The sequence below is a fragment of the Calidris pugnax genome, unplaced genomic scaffold (assembly GCF_001431845.1).
Source record: "Calidris pugnax isolate Ruff unplaced genomic scaffold, ASM143184v1 scaffold81, whole genome shotgun sequence".
In the NCBI taxonomy this organism is placed as follows: domain Eukaryota; kingdom Metazoa; phylum Chordata; class Aves; order Charadriiformes; family Scolopacidae; genus Calidris; species Calidris pugnax.
In genome coordinates, this window is record NW_015090880.1 from 857,717 (window position 1) to 877,677 (window position 19,961).

The 19,961-nt window shown below is 53.0% G+C and overlaps 1 protein-coding gene across 2 annotated transcripts in view; it reads right to left on the reverse strand.

The window, feature by feature from the left end:
* Nucleotides 1-18,413, reverse strand: part of LMCD1 (LIM and cysteine-rich domains 1) — a 30,945-nt gene extending 12,532 nt beyond the window's left edge. Inside the window, exons 1-3 of one of the 2 annotated variants that reach the window (XM_014946852.1) lie at nt 18,376-18,413; nt 3,076-3,164; nt 712-967 (exon numbers count right to left, since the gene is read on the reverse strand). In XM_014946852.1, coding sequence (XP_014802338.1) covers nt 712-967; nt 3,076-3,164; nt 18,376-18,402 — 372 coding nt within the window. In that variant the 5' untranslated portion in view covers nt 18,403-18,413. Of the gene's footprint in view, nt 1-711; nt 968-3,075; nt 3,165-3,376; nt 5,159-18,375 lie in introns of those variants that run through there. The other variant, XM_014946853.1, reaches the window with a different exon arrangement.
* Nucleotides 18,414-19,961: the final 1,548 nt, after the last annotated feature.

A 19,961-nucleotide genomic window follows, 5' to 3' on the forward strand; every position in this document is an offset into this window, starting at 1 on the left:
CTCGGGACGGGCTCACAGCCAGGTTTGCAAGAGGTCAGACTCAGCAAGCCAGGCAGGACCTCCCTCTCCAACGGGGAGCACAAAGCCCAGGGCAGCCCCTCCTGCCCCAAGAAACCACCCAAAGAGCTTGTCTCCGAGCTGCTCCCAGGAGCCTGCTCCAGACTGCACTGTTTTAGAAGCACGGAGACAGGTCTCTGGAGTTAACCCATCGCCCTTGTGCATGTCCCACAGCTTTCTGTCCTCTTGGGGCCCTCCTGGGGTGTTTGGGGAGAGGACCAGGTCCCAGCCGCCCCGGGAAGGGCTGGAGGAATGGCTCCCACCCCCAGGCTGGGGTTTGGAGCCCGCGTGGGCCGCACAGGCGTTGTACGGCTGGCAGGACAGCTGAGATGGGATCTGTCCTCAGCAATGTTATTACTGGACATGAGCTTCACCAAAGCAGCGAGCTTTCTAATTGTAAAACCCATTAAGACTTCTCCCAGAAATGTAAGCAAGCCTATAAAAACACAAAGGCAATCCATTCCCCTCCCCTACCTACTCTGGTTATTTACGCACTTTTCCAAAATACGAAGTGTTACGCACATTCTTGTTCTCCGAGACAAACCATATGTTTTACTGTTTCCCCCCTTCCCCCCGATAACTTTTTCCCAAGCCCAGCTACGTTCTCCATTAAGTCCCACAAGCACCAGCCAAAGGTGCCGTGGATTGTCCTACCAGCTTCTGGGTGAGCCCCGGGGGGGCCCACTCGTAGGTGATGGTGTCGAAGGTGGGGTCCTTCCGCGAGACGATGGGGTTGGTGACGATCATGCGGTTCCTTTTGTAGATGCGGATGCCATCACCTCCCTTCACGCGGGCGGTGAGCGTGACGTACTTGGAGTCCGACAGCAGCTGCCCGATTTTCCGGTCGTCCTCCAGGTCCGAGCTCAGGCTGTGATCCTCCTGGCTGCATTTGCACGACTTGCAGATCTTCCTGCGGGTGACAGAGGAGATCAAACCTTTCGATGAGAGCTGGGCCATGGGAGGCATGAAATCATGTGATGGCATCAGCCTCTTCCAAAGGTTGAGCACAGACCAGGGCTGTGGCAGAAGACAAAAGGCTCCCATGGCCTGAGCTGCACACGGGAATTCAGCACAATTCCTAGAATGGTTTGGGCTGGAAGGGACCTTAAAGATCATCCAGTGCCACCCCCTGCCCTGGGCAGGGACCCCTCCCACCAGCCCAGGTTGCTCCAAGCCCCCTCCAACCTGCCCTTGAACCCCTCCAGGGATGGGGCAGCCACAGCTTCTCTGGGCAACCTGGGCCAGGCTCTCACCACCCTCACACCAAAGAACTTCTTCCCCCCATCTCAGCTCCATCTCCCCTCTCTCAGTGTCAAACCATTATCCTTCATTCTGTCACTGGACTCCCTGATCCAGAGTCCCTCCCCATCTCTCCTGGAGCCCCTTTAGGGACTGGAAGGCTGCTATAAAGTCACCCCGGAGCCTTCTCTTCTCCAGGCTGAACAACCCCCATCTCTCTCAGCCTGTCCTCCCAGCAGAGGGGCTCCAGCCCTCCCAGCATCATCTCCACCAGCCTCCAACAGCCAAGCACGAGCCTCGCCTTTTACAAAGCTGTACATGCCATTGAAGGAGTGACTGCTATAAGAGGAACTGATACTGAAGTGTCTATGATTTTAATTATAACAGCCATAAATAATAGAGATAAGTCTGTAAGGCCGCGGTCTGCCGGCCAGCTTTTCTGTCACACTCTAACAGCAGGGAGGCCAAACTAGCTCTGATGCAACCCCAAGTATTTCAGCAGGATCCTGGAACAGGCATGATTCAAACCAGCCTCTAATTGAGTTAATTAAAAAAAAAAAAAGTGTTTCAACCGAAGGAGTGTTTTAAAGTTTGGATTTCCATGCAGCTGAGGTTTTGAAACCGGGAACTGAAGGCTGCGGGACACACGTGGGTGCCACCACCGTGGATGGTTTCAGCAGCACAGACAGGGCTGCGGGCTCTGGGCACCCCTGAACGGGACCCACATCCAGCAGGAGCCCTGCGGTCTCGCAGAAAAGAGGCTAGTGTTGTGCAAGACAGCCTCGGAGGGCATTAATTCTTTTTTAATTAATGACATCTGGAGGGCTGCCTTCTATTTCAAAGCCCCCTTTGTTTCCCTTGCTGGCGTTGGGAAGCAGAGAGGGCAGCAGCCCCTGCCCAGAGCCAGACACGGCTCTGCTCGGCTCCCACCGGCTACCCACACCGGCGGCTGTTTTAGTGGTTTTAAGAGGAAAAACTGAAAATAAAGTATCAAATAACAAGGCGTTTCTGGCACTAAGCACAGCGTTTCAGCCGTGGGGATGCTCAGGACACCAGCAGCAATAGCCACCGTGGTGCTCAAGAACGAGGGCGCCAGGCGCTCAGCTCACCCCAACCCCCCACGCTGGATTACCCTCTGGGGCAGCATTTCCCTGCCTCCAGGGCGAGCAGGGACGCGTTTGCCCTCACTAAGTAGCTTCCAAACAACCTGGTGGCTGGGAGGGCAGCCCAGAGCAGGCAGAGGGTGGCTCACACCAAGCACAGGGTGCAGCAGCTTCGGCACCGTGCTCCCTCCCAACATCCCACCGAGCAGCACCAACCACGCCGGGCTGTGCTGGGGACAGTCCTGGGGCAGGTGAGACCCTTTCACGGGCTGGGCCATCTCTCAGGCCAGGTTTCTCCTCTTCCCACGCCACAGCTCACTGCCAAGACCCGTGCCCAACCTCACAGAGATAGCCTCAGCTCCCAGCGAGCAGGCAGTGCTAGCAAAGGCAGGAGAAAACCCACTGTGTGAAGCCTCGGCTTGGATTAAGCACTCGTGGAAGAGACTTTTAATTCAGAAAAATAACAGGAGAGCGGGATGAGTGAGAGATGGAGAGATGAGTGAGGGATGGAGAGCAGGGAGCACAAGCATCTTCTCAGCAAGGTAGACAGCGTGTCCTCTCTGCACCACCCCAGAGCTCTGCAGCTCTTCCTCGCGCCCAAAGTCACTGGAGCCCGGATACCGACAGGACCAAAGGGGCAGTGTCGGGGCAGGGCCCACCGAGGCGAAGACAATACCTCCAAGAATGTGGCTCGAAGCCCGTGCACGTCCCTCCGCAGCGTAAACAAGGCATACCTCTTCCCGACTGCGGCTGGCTCACCGACATCTGGAAAAGAACAGGACACCCGAGTTGGAAAGGCTTTATCCTCAAAGATTACCCGCCAGCAGAGAACTAACAATGTGCTTTATCCTTCAGATGTTTTCTTCAGCCGTGCCTCGTGTCCTGTGAAGCCTCAAACCTCCCAAACGCCATCTGACCCCTGCCCATGCAGACCAGCCCCAAGCTCCTGCAGGGATGCCTGGGATGAAGGTTTTCACCTTAAATTGAGGGGAGGTGGCACATCAGACACAGCGAACACGACACACACGCTGGGCAGCCACCATAAGCTCGGGCACAGAAGCCTCAGGTCTCATTAAGATGTTCTTTTGATTCAGCTTCTGTATTGCCCAGGAGTGGGTGCAGCTGGCTCCGTGCAGCGGGACGGGGAGGTCCATCGCCAGGACCCCGTGCAGCTCCCACCTCCACGGCCTTTCTGCAGGGGCTCCAGTGTATTTTTGGGAAGGCAGCAGGTTTCCAGCCCACTGAGGGGTGGTTTCCAGAGAGAGCAGGAAACCCGCTGGGGAAGGGCTGTGGGAGGAAAGGGCTGCGCTCCCTGCTGCTGGAAAGTCAGTTTTATCCGTGGGTGCTCGCTGCTGCACACAGACCGTCCCAACAACCCCCCACCAGCAGAGACGCAGGTGCAAAATGCCACAAGAGGAGCCAATAACACTGAAAATAAACCTATTTTAGTGCCTGCGCCATGGACTCATCAAATGTGGCTCTCTGGATGTGAAGAACGCAGGAGGGTACAACTGGGGACAAAACCAAAGTACTGCAGGGAGCAACAGGGAGAAGGGACACCACAGGACACTGAAGGTACCTCAGCCCGGTATTTTGTACAGAAACTTGCAGACTCTGGTCTGAAAGACATGCTTGTTCCCTGTAAAATTGGACTTAGGGGAAATAAGGACAGTCCCACCCCAGGACCCAGCAGAAGCGATGGCAGCATCACTGGAGCTTCACCCATCCCAGCTTCACCCAATCTCACCCCGCAGATGGAACTGCAGGGTGGTCGCCCACCTCCACAAAACCCCAACACTTCCAGCCCTCCAGCAGCACTGTAAGCTCTCAGCCTCTTGCAATTTTCCAACCACTTTGGCCCTCACAGCCTGCATTTTCTGCTAAGGTTAGCACGTAGGGCTCTCAGGCCACCGTGACCATTCCGGTGCTCGCTCCCCTCCACTACTTTTTTGTAGAAGAGCTTTAATCCCTCTTGAAATATAAACCAGTTGTAGGGACTGACTGTTGGTTTGTGTGCACCTGTTGAGAGCCCATGAGAAGAACAGGGAAGGCTGCAGAAGTTTCTGGTGCTGGAGAAGGGTCTGCTGGGCAATCTTAACCTAGTCCGTGTGTTTTCCATCATAGTCTTTCATAACAATATCAATTTTAAAGAGTGTATGATCTCGTAAGGCCTCCTCCTGCCCCAGCTCCTCCTCTCCCCCCTCCACAAGGGCTCGGTGCTCCCAGCATCACACAGGGATGGGCAGATGCCATCCTGGCCAACTCCTCTTTTCAAACGGAGGGATCAATGGCAGTAAAAGAACAGAGGCTGCTTTTAAAGTGTGCGTTTGGTGGGGGAAAACGTGCTCAGCTCCTTCACACTGCAGAGCTGTGGGTGGTAAAACAACAAATTCCCCTTTGAGGAGGCTCTGCAGGGACCCTGCGCAGGTGGCCGGGCACCACGGGGCAGTGGCTTCCCCAGCGACCACCCCTAAAGCTCTGCCCAGCAGCAATGGGCTCTGCAGTGATGGTGGTGATGATGCTCCTTCCTCCCACACAGACCTAGGCCACCCTGACATCTCCTCTGACATTCAAACCCACGTTCTGCAGCTTTCAGGAGGAAAAGGTGATTTGGTGGCACTCAGGGAAGACACTGAATTCACTGTGAACCCTCAGTGCTGCTAATAAGGATGAAGCCTTTAAGAACAGATGGTTCTAGAACAGCCCGATGTAAGGTATACGACAAGCCTTTACACGTTTTTGTGCAGAACTACGAAGTCTCCATAGAAGCTGCTCATCCTCAAGAAGCCCCTCCCAAAGGGTAGTGCATGGCCCATCTCCCCTCACTTCGACCCATGGATATGCTATTTCATTTCTGCCTCAGCTTTCACCTCATTTTTCACCTGCAGCCTTTCCAGGTATTTTGAAGCCAGTGAAAAGACTTCTCATCCCAGGAATTCAGAAAAACACACCTTAAAAGTGGTCTTAAAGTGCACACACACTCCATCTTGTTTCTAATATCCAGAAAAATAGGACATTTTTGATTCTTCAGCTATGTGTCAGCTCTACAGAAAATATAAGGACACATTTTAAGTGGTCCAGCACAAACCACTTAAAATCTTGCCAATTCTGGAACCACATGCTAGATACCTACTGACTGATGGGGTTGGGTTTTTTTTCACTGACACTAATCTTAATGAGCGAGACAGAAGCTGAGTACAGGCAAGGGACTACAAATGGTTGTTTATTTAAAATACAAGCATCTGGATTAAATAAACTCATTTGGAAGAGTTTCATTATATATGAGGGGGAAAACAAAGGGAAAAGCATGGTCAGTACCCAGAACCAGTAGATGAACCCCCAGAAAGGCAATGTGGTGCTTCCCAGCCCAAGCGTCAGGGCAGGAACCCACAGCCTAGGGGTGGCCACCAGCCTGGGACATCCATGTTGATACGTAAAGCCAGAATTTCACTTTATTAGTTCAGTGTCAACATGACCCTTTCTTGGTAATTTATTCAATCTGGCATTTTGTTCTACTTGTCCAAACACAACTTCTGCTTCACGTCCCAGGTCCAAGTTTAATTGAGGTTAACTGCTCTTTGCTCAGTCTAAACCCCATGGAAGTACCTACTGAATCCATGCTCTCCAGAACAGCCTGGTACCTGCTCTCCAGAGCAGCTATACAGAAACTTATGGCATGAAACAGGAAATGTGAAAATTGAGAGGCTCTTCAAGGCAACAAGTGGCTCACGAGATGGCTCAGGTGTCTCTGCCCTTGGAAGAGTAGGTCTCCAGCAGCTGGAGAAGGTCCTGGGATGGCAGCTCATCCCCACCACTGCCTGTGGGGTGGCTCGGATGGCCCTGTGGAGTCTCAGGGACATATCCCCAACTGTGGCATCACCCTCCCCTGCGAGCTCAGACCCCTCTGGGCAGCAGCTCCTGGTGAGCACCCCACGCAGAGCCACGTCCCTGTTTGTGGGACAAGGCCGTTCCTTGCTCCCTCCGGAGCCGAGGAGGTTGGAGCCTCTCTCTTTCCCATCTCTGTGCAGGGGCCAAACATAACAGGCGCCGCTGCCTGTTTTTCGGGCTGCCTGGTCAGCAGGACTTCCTGCCCAGATATGGAGCTTCTCCTCGCAGCTCCACTCTGGCTCCTCAAATATGCATAAAAGGAGATTTCTTTAAAAAAAAAAAAAAAAACACATAAGTCACAGCAAAAAAACAAACCCCAAACCCAGTAAGATAATGTGAAACAAATGCTCCAACTATCTTAGACTCCACCTATGGCCAAGCCCGTTTGGGAACAGCATTGTTAAACACGGAGAGACTAAAGTTTAAGATAAAAGAGTCTGAAGACATCTGTAATGCTTTTTTTTTTTAAAAAAAAAAAAGTCTGTGTCAACAAACTGCTTGGAAGAAAAGCAAAATTCTGCTCCCCATGACTAGATATACAACGCAGATTCTGTTTTGGCTTTTTTTTTGGTCTTATAGCATTCTTGCTATTAAAAGAGAGAAGGCAAGCCAGTGCAGAGGAAATTCTTAGGTAGTGAAATGATAGGAAATTGAGGCCGTTCTACCCACAAAAACATCTCTGAACGATCTTGGGAATATGCCAATAATACCATGGTTCACTGTTTTTCTGGCCAAAGGCAGGGCCATCCTACACACTGGTAAGTTCACTCAATGGTTGGAAAATAGAAAGCCTACGATGACAAGTGACAAAGAGAAACCCAAAAGTGGCTCCACCTTGGTTTAGAGTTTGAGAACTCCTTTGGAAAGGAACCCTGAGCTGCCAAGGCAGGTCTGGCAAGGTGGACCCTGGTTAGAAGTTATGAGCAGGTCAGAGTCCAGCCCCACCAGACTTCAGAAGGTCTTTCTGTTGTATCCCTGGCCAGCCCAGCATACCTTGACCAATGACCTTTTGCCAAAGGGTCTACTGAAGCCAGTGTGACAGTTGAACTTGTAGGTGAAGGGACTGTCCTCAACAGCACATGGAGAAAACACTGTTCTCACAACCACGTGACTTGAAAAATCCATCCAAGAAGTGGAAGCTTCTTTCCGCTCTCCTCATCCCCAGTTCAGTGCCAGAGATTTAATACATGCACAAAGAGGAGACTTCAGACTAAACTTGGGTGTTTCCCAGTGAATGTTCCTCTAGAAGAAACCATGCCGTGCCCAGACTAGCACTACTGGTAAACCAGCCAAACTTCTAGACCACAAACAGAGCTGCCAGTGCCCAGACACACCAGTTATCACAAGTACAGCCCCTCAGACGTGTCTCCTCCCTCCTAGAGCTGTGGCTACACAAGTGCTCTCCCTCGTATGTATAACTGGATATACATGGACACAGAGGCACTAGCTGTCATGGCTTTGTGGTCTCCACACACCCAGTCTAAGGCTGTGCAATAAACAGCTCACTGCCAGAGACATCAGTGGTGGGGTGGCTACTGAGATGCTCCTCAGACAGCGATGAGCTGGCTGATGTACAGTGAAGAAAGGAAAAAACAGAGCCCTGAGATGTCCGGGATGCTTTTAACATCTCTGCTCTGTGCAGCCACCAAGTATGGGCTGGCTCCAGCACACCATCCTGGGACACTCACACCATGAGACCCAGTTGTTTTATGGAGCACTGAGGAGAAGAAACTTAATGTTAATATAAAATTTTCACAGAGCTTGCAAGAAGGCCAGTTAGGGAAAGCTAATGTCCTCCTCCAATAGCCGCTTTTGCAGAGAGGTTGGTTTATCCCAGTCACTGCAGAGTTGAGAAGTCCCAGTGAACATCTGTAAGACTGATAAATCCACCGAGTGCCATGAGAGCCCACAGCAATATTCTGCTTTCCTTTAAGGGCTTTAATGAGTTAGATGCACGAGGGGAACCAGACCAGTATCTAATGCAGCCAAGCACATGCCTGAGGGGCTGTTTCACCCCCTGCAGCCTGGCCCCCCCAGGCCAGAGGCACCCACCTTCACTGAAGAATTTGCCACCACACAAGGGCAATGCGTCATGAGCCCAGCACTTGTTTTTCTGTGATCCTTGGTCTCCTTCCTTTTCTTTTGCTGTGAGGCTGCTCAGACCAGGCTGCTTCCTCCACCACCTCTCTCCAGCTACGCACAGGGTCAAGACAGACTTGATAAATCAGTTTTGACCTCCCGCAGAAGCATGCTACATGTCATGAGACCACAGCACAGACAAGGGATGTGGTTAAGTGACAAACAAGGTGGAAACGGGAGAGTGGAGCCAGCTCCAGCTGCTAAACCAGTCACTGTAACAAAAGGATGATAACGCTTATCTGATCAAGGATGCTTAGACCATACTCCCTTGGAAGACCTTCAGTTCTCTTTTCTCCTGTGTATCCACAGGGACCTCAGTCTAATCACAAGAAGAGTTTGTAGGAGTCCTGCAGATGGGAAACAAACATCCCAAAAGGCCAAGGTGTCTCCTAGCAGGATGGTTTCACCATTAGAAGCACGTAGATCACGCACCACACAAGAACGCCAGGCAGCTTCAGCCAGAAGAGGACATGCCTTTGGTCAGCAGCAGCCTGGCCACCACACCTGGACCTGCAGGGTCTGGAGCCTGGCCCATTCATCTGGAGCTGCATCCTCAGAGGAACTGGGGCCTCAGATATGGTGCACAGTTTTGGCAAGATGGACCAATGCTGGAGACCCATAAAGCTTCCAAGAACATCCACCCTCCTGCAAGAGCTGGTTTCACAGATGGCAATGGCATGCAAGGAGGACTCCACTTGATTGTCCCAACTCGCTGTGCTCAATGCCAGCAGAGAGCACAGGTCCCAAGGTGGCTGAAGGGGAACCCCATGAATGCATTACCCCTCCTGGGCGCTGCTCCATGGGTCACCCGTGGCTCTCCAGCCTCTGAATGGTGTTAGGGACTGGCTGCCACAGCCACTGCTCCAGAAGGGACTGGTGGAGCAGGGATCTCCTGTTTCTGCAGGGGTTTCTGGATCCTGAAAGCACTTATTGCACAACACCTTATTTGGAGACTAAAGCCGGCCATGGAGACACGTAACTACCTCAAGTATGTTTTCTCCTCCTTTTTAGGAAGGGAAGAGGAAAAGCCAGTTTCCAAAGAAGTTACTACCAAGTTCAGAACAGCCCTTCAGAGCAGAGGTCCTCATTTCACCTCTCCTCGTGGTCAGACTGCTCCCCCAGCCAGTCCAACACAAACCCTTCCCTGCAGCCCCTGGAAGACCCTCGTGCAGCCCCACATTCCATGCCCACCCCAATAAATCACAGCCGGGGCAGATCAGAGCTCTGGAGGGACCACGTGAGCACTTTGGGTGGGGTTGGTTCCTCCAGCTGCAACGAGTTTTGGAGATTAACAGCTCTGACTTTGAGAAAAGCCTCTCGAACAAAGGAAAAGGGAGAAGTCCTAGAATATTCACATGGGTGGGACTGGTTTGCTCAGACAATTGAGGAGTTCAGGGACATGGATGGAGAGCAATTAATTCGTTGTCGTTATTTGACTCTAATGGAGCTAAGCTTGCATAATAACAGGGAGCCAACTCAAACTTCCTAGAGGATTTCCAGTAACTGGAGGGTGTCAGTGCTCACATCCGACAGAAGAGGTTTCTGTAGCTCGGCGAGGGGAACGCTGCAGGGCCTGGAAGAGCACACCAGTGACCCCCAGTTACACCGAGCTGCACTGACATGGGCTGCGGGAACAGGGCCAGCCAAGCCCAACAGCACAACATTAACACATCCAAGGGGCTGTGTTTTAGTTAAAAGCAGGAATAAAGCCTCTTTTGGTCACATTTGCCTTCCCATTGCGGGCAGATTTGCTTTAATTGACTTGTGCTGCACCCAAATGTCCTTTCTCAGCAGTTGCCAGCAACGAAGAGATCCTCTGCTGCTCCCCCAAAACCTTCCAGTAACTAGAACTGCTCCAGTTCTGACCCCGTACTGGTTTGTACACTATTGGGAGACTTTAATATAGCATGTTTCAAATAGTTAGATATAGTAAAGGTAGTGCCCGGGTAACATTCACTCTGAGCTAACGACAAATCCACGTCAAATAGTCTCACTCCTACCTTAATTCCCTAATTCAAGCTGAAAAGCAGATGCATCAGAAAAAGAATAATATTCTCTTTTATCTGATCAAATCACCAAGATGTTTTTCCCTCCCATGGCTCCTGTGCTGGCAGAAGGTTCACATCACGCTGACCTCACAGGTGACTGCTTGAATGAAGCCCTTTGACTTTAATCCCTTGGCTCGCTTTGGTCTATGCATTCAAGTGCAAGGGCAGCTATTGCTGACCCTCCTTGTGGTATCAACACACCACTGCCAGCATTCCAGCCCAGCAATGCTCTAGAGCTCTGCATTCACAAGATGCAGTTGAAGTGCATGTCAACAAATTAAAAATAAATAAATAATCAAACCTCATTTTTGGTGCAACCTAAATGGTCCTCCAGGATTTCAGGTAAATGCTAAAGGCATTGAAAGCTTGGCCTAAAAAGTCCCAGTATGTCTGAAAAAAAAAAAGCGCCACAGCTTTGTTTAGATACTTTAAAAAGTAATTAATTTTAATCCTAGAAGAATGAGTTAAGGTCCTTTTCCTACGCAGAAGAGCCCAAACCAACCCTCTCCTGGGTGGCAGAAACCTCCTTTCAAGAGCTTGGCCTCAGCACCTCAATCCATGGTTTGGATGGGCAATCTTTCTCACTCAGCATTTTCCTAGATAGTTTTCCCATCTTGGAAAACTTCTTAATAAATTCCTTGAGGAAGGGGATCCCCTGCTCCTCATTAAACCCACCTCTCAAACTTTTTGGGGGAAATTGCCCCCAAAAGACACCTGTCACCCCAGACACAGAGGGCAGGAGTTACACCAAGTGGGAAGCCCAGGGTTGGGCTGGAGAAACTCCCCCAGGCTGGGGAAGGGGCTCCAGGACAGTGTCTCCAAGTGGAATAAGTTTGTCCAAGGGCAAACCGCTCCCCTTAGAAGTGCATTAATCAACATACACTTGCTACTATAATTTTGACTGAGAACAGCAAAGGATTGTTTTGATTTATTTTCTTCTCATTTTCATAGATAGAAAACATCTATTGTAATCGTGACCTGAGAGCAATTTGTTTCCCTGCCAGATTATGAGCAAGCACAGTTACCCTGTTACCACACTTGGAGGGAAAAAAAAAAGAAAAATCACTTACAAAAGACTCTTTCATCTTAAATTCTCTCTATAGGATTTCCTGAAGCCACCAGTAAATGAGCAGGTATCACCTGGAATACTGGAAGCACTTATTGATATTAAGCTTCGCAGAGCAAGAAGTTTGTTGCCTTTTATTTTAGCACCATAAATATGAGGGAAAAGCATCAACATCTGAGAGAACTATTTCAACAGAGCTGCCAGATCTCAACCTACAGGAGGAGGGAGACACAACAGAGCCACAGCCTCTGCAAATACCTCGCTCTTCCAAGAGCACATAGTTGGCAGCATTCCTTTCTCCACCAACAATGTGTGAAATAATGATAAGAGAAGGGCAAACTTTGAAAAAAAAAAAAGTAAGATGAATAGATTTTTCCACAGGCAAGGCAGTGCTTCAGGGGCTTCGTCTTAATTATATGAGCAACCCAAGCTGTGAGTAGGTGTATGGAATGGGGAGAACCCACCCAAATTTAATTAATCAGCAGCTGTGCTGAGTTCCAGAGGGCTCAGGTAAGTGTCTCATTGCAATCCCCAACTGCCTTCCCTCAGCCAGCTTCTTCCTTCCCACCACCAGCAATGGGGGTCCCTCTGGACAACGACACCTTGCACTTCAGCAGCTGCTTCCATCAAATTTCCATACAATTTAGTTCTTCTAAACACCTCCTCAGCTCTACTCTTCACGTGTTACAGATGAGACAGAAGGAAGCTGAAGATGTGCCCAAGGACACAAAGGCATTTCACCCTGGGCCACCCATCCTCTCCTTCACTCCATCCTTCCTGTGCTGCACCTTCCCTCCATCAGCTCCGAGGCTTCCACAGGATCCAGCCAGGATCACAAACCCCTCCAAAAAAATATCAAAAGGCCCATCCAGTTGTGCAAGAACACTAAAAACATGGCTCAGGCATAAAGCATTTAAGAGGAAAAGTGCCCTAAAACCACAGCCCTGCGACAGCCACCGAGACAGCATCAAACCAGCCTCCTGGGCTGCAGGTTCCCATCCTTAATGTCCAGATTTGGGACAGGCACTTTAAACCAGGAGACATCCCACTCCATTACTACATCCTGATGCTCTGGATGAAGCCTCCTGGCTGGCAGGAGCTGGCTGACCATCCTGCAGCCCTTCTGCTGTAGCTGGCTCCCCTGGATGCCCAAACAGACTTGGCAACACCTCTGATAGAATCACAGAATGGTTAGAGTTGGAAGGGACCTTCAAGATCATCGAGTTCCAACCCCCTGCCCTGGGCAGGGACACCTCCCACCAGCCCAGGTTGCTCCAAGCCCCCTCCAACCTGCCCTTGAACCCCTCCAGGGATGGGGCAGCCACAGCTTCTCTGGCCAACCTGGGCCAGGCTCTCACCACCCTCACACCAAACAAGTTCTTCCCCACATCTCAGCTCCATCTCCCCTCTTTCAGTTTTTAAGCTGAACCATTAAACACAGGGGAGACAGTTTATTTATGCCTGGAGCTCCATGATCTTGACAAGTTCCCCTCTTGTATAGAAGGAAAATAAAGTGAGATGCTTTTGAACAACAGGTTTCCAGGTCTTTAGAGGGAGCAAATGAAGAAGTCAGAGTTACTTTTGTGGCTGGTATTAACTTTGAACCCCAACACAGAAGCCAAATGGCTGTGCCACCTCAAACACCAGCAGGACACGGGCAACCAGCCCAAACACTTTGGGGTAAATTTGCTTTCCCATGTTCCTCTGATAAGACAAGAGTCAATTTTTCATCCTATGACAGGTCCCTTCCCAGTGAAACACTTTCTGGAATAGTTTGCCAAAGGCTATGTAAAAGCTAACCCTGACAGAATTTAGCCCCTTTTCTTGGGAAGGCAACAAACCCCCAGCATGTAAAGCTTCCAACAGGCACACACAACTGCGCCAGCACCCAGCAATGGTGTGTGCACAGCAGCCTGCACACCCGCAGCCTGCACACCCACAGCCTGCACACCCACAGCCACCCGGCCGCTCCAGCACTTCCCCTCACCAGGGCTTTGCTGGGGCAGGAACAAGCAAAAGTCCCTTTCCCAGAAATGCGGATTTTTGTGCGTCTGAAAGATCCAGCTCACAGCGCCAACAATTAAGTGCTAGCAGGAAAAGCCCTCTTATTTCCCTTATTTCCTACTACTCAGCCACCCTCCTCCCTTTCCCTGGCGTTCTCCATTTGCACCCTTTGCCTGCCAAGCCGGCAGCACTCCTGGTCCTCAGCTCCCGTTTAATTGAGGCGGGGGCATCTCCAGGCTTCCCTTTGCCTCCAAAGAGCCATTGCCCAGCCAGTATGAGACACTGCACCTTGTGAGCTAAACATTAACCATTTATGATGCCTTATCCATCAGCAATCCAGCCAAAGCTGCTGATTGCTTCAGTTTTATCAACTGCTTTTAAACGCACTTTGCGTTTGACTCGGGGAAGCACCGAGAGGCAGGGGGTGCAAAACCAGTGTACCCAGCAAGAGACCCCCATCGCAGAGGGCATTTCTCAAAGGCTCTCTGTAACCGAGGGGGAGAATTCAGAGGGTTCAGAGTTGTCGGATGGTAAAAGTAGGAGGAATGGGGCTGGTGACCAGCATCAGGAAACTCCCACTCTTCCAAGAATTGCAAATAGCTGCCCTGAAACTTCACTCTGAGCCCCATCTCTAAATGGAGCAATAGCTTGGAGCTAGGACACCCGAATACCTCTCTTCCTGAATGGCTGAAATACAATATTTCCTTTTTAAAGAGAGGAAAAAAAAACCCTCAGCCTGAACAAATACTCCAGACACTGCCTCCCTGCAGGACGAGGGGGATTTTGTAACCTGTAAATTGTATTTTATGGGACTTGATTTAGCTCCGAGCCCAAGTCCCAAAATAAGCTCTTTAACTCGTGTGCTGCTTCGTGATTTCATACCTATAAATACTCGCTCCCAGCCCAGCAGGTTTCTGCATTAGGGTCCACATCTGCTTCCCCGCGGCGGTGCTTCCTCCCATGGGCTCCACGACCACGTCCTCGGCACAGGGGTCCTGGTCCCACAGGGACAAAGGGGGCCATACAGCCCTCTCCCCAGGCCACCAGCCACATACAACCTGTCACCAACGGGGACCAAACCCGTGTCCATCAAGGAGGCTTTACCGAGAAGGTACCAACTTATCATACTGAAACTGAGCTTCTGAGCTCAGAAATCCTGAGCGTGGAAGGAGCCTGCAAGGGACAAATAACTTCTCATGTTTTAATTGTTAACAATGATGAGGTCCAGCTTCCAAAAGCAAGAGATGAAATTGCCTGTACAGTTCCTGACAGCGTTCACACCGTAGCACTGGCACATTTAAACGAGGAACACGATGGCTTTGCAGGCACTCACTGCAGCTACAGCCCTTGCCATCTTTACCACTTTGCATCCAAAATGCTTGAAAAGGGGTTTTGACAGAACAGATGTCACAGATGTGTCCTGTAGAAGACTAATTTTGGGCATAACCCCCATTATTTGTGAGCCCGGTTCTTCCCCAGGGATAGAACTTATCAAAAAGTGAATGAGAGCGCTGGGTCTCCAATGTATTCCTCAAGCTCTATAGAAAGATCTAAACTCTTGGACTTCACAAAGGGCAAGTTCCCAATCCTTAAGGGTATCCCCAATGCGCATCTCCAGATACAAGCAGAGGAGTTTCAAGCATCTGGACACTTCACTGATGAAGAATCATAGAATCATGTTGGTTGGAAGAGACCTTCAGGATCATCAAGGCCAATGACTAAAAAGACAAGGGAGGGTCCTGCCTCCCCCCCCCAGACCCCCCTGCCCAGGCTGGGGCTGGGTTTGTTCCCCTCCTGCAGCCCCCCTGCTTCAGGTGTTTGCAAAAACCCACGCTAGAGAACGGAAGAAAAAGTTAAAGAGCCAAAACTTGTATTAACTGAGTAAACTTTACCTTGGCTTTGAACCCTGCCTTTTAGCTCAGCGGGTTATTTTCTCCTCCTGACACAGAGGGACTGAGTTGAGTGAGAAGAGCACCCAAAGCTGCCCCCTCCAGCAGTGCCCGATGCCAGCCCTCCCGCTTTATCTCTGCAAGTCCTCCCTCTCCAGTCAGAGTTTAATCCAAACAACCCCTTTGCCAAGCAGAACGCCGGCCCGCTCATGCTGTTTTAATTTCCTCAGAAAGAATCCCACAATACGCTAGGCAAGACATCAACAATAATTAAACCCAACAGCGACTGAAAAAAAAAAAAAATCAAATTTTCGGGGCCTTGCAACAAGCCCTAATGAGTTCCAGACCCGCCTTCCCCGACTTGCTCAAACTGGCCAGGCGGCACTGCCAAGCCAAATCACAGTCTGACGGGATTCCACCCTGTGCCCAGGGGAAAAAGAAAGAAAAGAAAAAAAAAAAAGAAGTGCCCTTCTCCCGACTGAGGAAATGAAGCAGCCGTCTGCTGCGAGGACACCCGCTTGTCTTTGGGCATGTATTCTCCAGACAGGGATCCAAGGTCTCTAGTTTTATTTTATTTTTTTTCCTTGTTTTTATTATGTTGTTTCACATCCCTTTGGAAGAACAAACTAGCTGGGACTTTTCCTTTTTCATACCAGCATGGCCGGTGCCAGCCCAGGTGCCAGGAGGGTTACGCAGACAGGGGGTACCCCCCCTTGCTGGGGGCTGCCCCAAAGAGATGCCACAGCAGCTCTACACCCTTCCACTGCAGGTTTGTGCAGGTCCCTCCACAGACTTCAGTGAAATTAACAATGACACTTTGTCCTCCACTCCCCACCAAGGGAGCTGAGCATCCCTAAGCATCCAGGCACGTGTTTTGGAGCGGCTCAGATGGTTTCCCCACTCCCAAGACTTTGGGGTGCCTGGTACAGTACCACTGTGCAGCCCCCACTGCAGGGGATGATGTTGGAGAAGCTCCTGGGAGATGGGTCTAGTGCAGAGACAGCTTTGCCAGGGCATATTCCTGCTCCCCAGCCCAGGTCTGCTCAGCCGCCACTGGTGGCCATATCTAGCCCCACTTCTCTGCTCCCCCCCAATAGCAGACCCCCCCACCCCAGCCCAGGGCTGCTGGCAGGGGCTTCACCCCGCTCAGGCCCCCCAAGGGAGGGGGAATTGAGCTGCCCACAACTCCCACAGCCCAGCAAACTGCCATTATCCAAGAAAAAGGGTCAGTTTTCACTCTTGGAAGATTGATCTCCACTTGGTGCCTGGGAAGAGCTTCCCAAGGGCCTCCAACAGCACCCCCCCCCAGCAGCGGTGGCAACCAGGACCCTATGGACATGCCCGAGGGCCATCAGCAACAGGGACCCGCTGGCAGAGGACACACTGCTCCAACTCCCTGGGGATGGTGCACCAGAGGAGACCTTCCCAGCAGGTCCTCACCAAGCCCTGGCCACCCCGCAAAGGCCTGTGGGTCAGGGTGACCCCAGGGTGCCGCAGTGGGCAGTCAGGGGGGTCAGCGGGGACAGGGAAGGTGGGCAGAGCTGGAAAGAGGGAAATACCCCAAAATCAGGTATTTTGGGCAGGACACAGAGCAGGAGCATCACGCAGCAGAGGGGATCGCAGTGAGGACCCAGATGGCAACGCAGTGACCTCCCCCCATCCAAACACCAGCATTTGCCCAGGGTGACCTGCCAGCACCATCCAGTTTTCCACAAAACCCCACAAATAAGTTTTCCTCGGGACCCAGCAGTGGCAGAGCTCAAACCTAAGGGGACGGAGGGAGCTCCAAGGACAGCATCAGCAAGAAAGCTCTCACAGAAGGTCACGGCAAAGGGTGCCACCATCCTGGGAAGGTGTGGGGGTGTCCCTGCGCCCCAGCAGTCCCAGGGGGACCAGTCCCAGGGCACAGCTCTGGGCAGTGCCTGGCCGGGGCCGTCTGGCACCAGGAGATGGGATGACAACGACGTGGAAAGCGAGACGCGCTGACATTAGGCATTGAACTCATCTCCTAATTATGCAGCGACAAAGGTACCGTGATGAAGGTCGTCAGAGCAGCTGCTCCCTGGCAACCCATTCCACACCGCGTGTTTGGTTGGTGGTTTTTTTTTAATTCAGCATTTCAAATCCCTCCCATTGAGCAGAAGGCCATGCCAAGAGGGCGTTTGGGTTATTCTGGCTCTTTGGCTCATCCCAGGAGCCCGCGGCAGGAGCCGGGATGCTCGGGCACAGCCAGCCCCCACCGGCCGGGGGCAGCTCCCCGGGGAAGGGGCTCCGAGCACAATTCACTCAGACAATGACCATCTCCTTTTCCAGCAGGGCCCGGCTGAGAGGAGTGCTGTGCAGGAACAGCAACCCCCGGGGCACGGCCGGGCTGAGCCACAACGCCCCATGGAGATGTGGGGAAATCCGAGTGTTTCGGACACTGTCCTTACCCACCCTCAACCCCAAAGTACCTCATGACGCACCTTCTCCGTCACCTGCCTCCTCCTGCCGCCCACCGCCCCACTCCCGGCTCCAGACCGGCCCCCCCGGGGAGAGCGGGACCCCCCGAGGGTCCGCCCGGGGCACGGAGCGCAGGGAGCGGCTAACGGGGCGGCACCGGGGGCGACCCCCGCCGCTGGCACCCCCACCCCGGGGGGGGTCCGGCACCCCCGGTTAGCGAAACACACGGGCGAGCCGGCGCCGGCGGGAGATGAGGGGATAACGGGGGTGGAAATAGGAAAAAAATGAAGTTTTACAGCCCGGCCGGTGCCCGCCCCCACCAAGGTGCGCGCCCGCCCGACCGCCCTCCGGACAGACGGCACCGCGCCCCCGCCTCCCCCGACCAGACGGGGGCCGGTCGGTCGGTCGGTCGGTCAGCCCGTCCGTCCTCGGGTGGGTGGGTCGGTCGGTGGGTGGGTGGGTCGGTCGGTCGGTCGGTCCCTCCCGCCCCGCGGACTCACCTTCTGCAGCCCGGGGCTCAGCTCCATCCGCTCCGCTCCGCTCCGCGCCCGTCCCGCCGCTCCCGCCGCCGCCGCCTTTCATTGGCGACCGCCGCTGCCCCGGCCCGCCCTCCGCCAATCCCACGCCGGCACCAAACTTTCCTGGCCAATGGCGGGCGAAAGGAAACCAAAGAGAGAGAAAAGCGCCGAGAAAATAATATGAAATATGTGTTTTTATGTACCCCGCCCCAAAGCGGCGGCCCGGGAGGGGTGCGGAGGGGAGGGATGGGGGCCGGGCTGGGGGTGCCCGAGTGGTGCGTGGGCCCCCCCCGGGGTGGAAGGAGCTGGCAGGTCTCTGGCCAAGTCACCTTTCTTGGCTGGGCTGGTTGGGGGCTGTCTGTCCCCCTGTCCCACCATCCTGCTGTCCCAGTATCCCCCTGTCCCACCATCCTGCTGTCTCTCTATCCTTCTGTCCCACCATCCTGCTGTCCCAATGTCCCACCATCCCACTGTCCCACCATCCTGCTGTCCCAGTATCCCCCTGTCCCCCTGTCCCCCTGTCCCACCATCCTGCTGTCTCACTACCCCGCTGTCCCACTGTCCTGCCACCCTGCTGTCCCACCATCCCAATGTCTGGCTGTCCCACCACCCTGCGCTCCTGCTGTCCCACCATCCTGCTGTCTCACCCTCCTGCCATCCCATTGTCCTGCTGTCCTGCCACCCTATTGTCCCACCATCCCCCTGTCCCACCATCCTGCTGTCTCACTATCCCACCGTCCCGCTGTCCTGCCACCCTGCTGTCCCACCATCCCAATGTCCTGCTGTCCTGCCACCCCGCTGTCCCCATCCCCTTGTCCCACCATCCCGCCTTCCCGCTGTCCCAGGCTGGGACACCGAGCACAGGGAAACGGATTTCCCGAGTCAGACAGAACGTGCCGGGGCAGTTTATCACAGAAGACAGACGTGCAATGTTTTTAGCAGAGGAAACTGTCCAAACCCGTGTTTCTCTTGTTATTTCAATGTGAGTTAAGCGTCGAGTGACAACCTGTTGCCGTTTGGGGTGTTTTCACATGGAATGGCAAGGTCTTGCCAGCTTCCAACAACCTGCGTTGCCCGGGGGCCCAGCATCTGCAGTGTCTCGGGGGGGCTGGGTCACCAAATCCTCCCGTGGGACCTCAAAATCACCCAGGGACAGAGGTGACATCCTTTTCCGGGCTGGGGAACGCCAGGGTTTCCCCCCCAGTGAGGACTGGGCGGTGGGTGCCTCCGGGATCCACCTCGGGGAGCGGGATTCTCCCTGCTGGGGAGAAGTGACAGGGACAGAGCCCTGGGGGTGACAGCGGGGGGCACGGCAAAGGGGCCATGGGGCTGGCACCCCCCGGGAGGGAGTGGGGGTGTGCCCTCACACACAGCTAATGCCCAGGTAGGGTTTTGGTTATTTTATTTTTTTTTTTTAAGAAGAGGTATTTAAACAGCCTCCAAAAAATCTGGGTTAAAAAGCAAAGGCAGGATTTCCAAAGGAATCCTGGAGGGAGGCGAGTGTCCCTGGGGAGGGCGTTTGACCTTCCGGGGGCGTTTTTGGGGCGGGCGGAGGGAGCAGCCCAGGG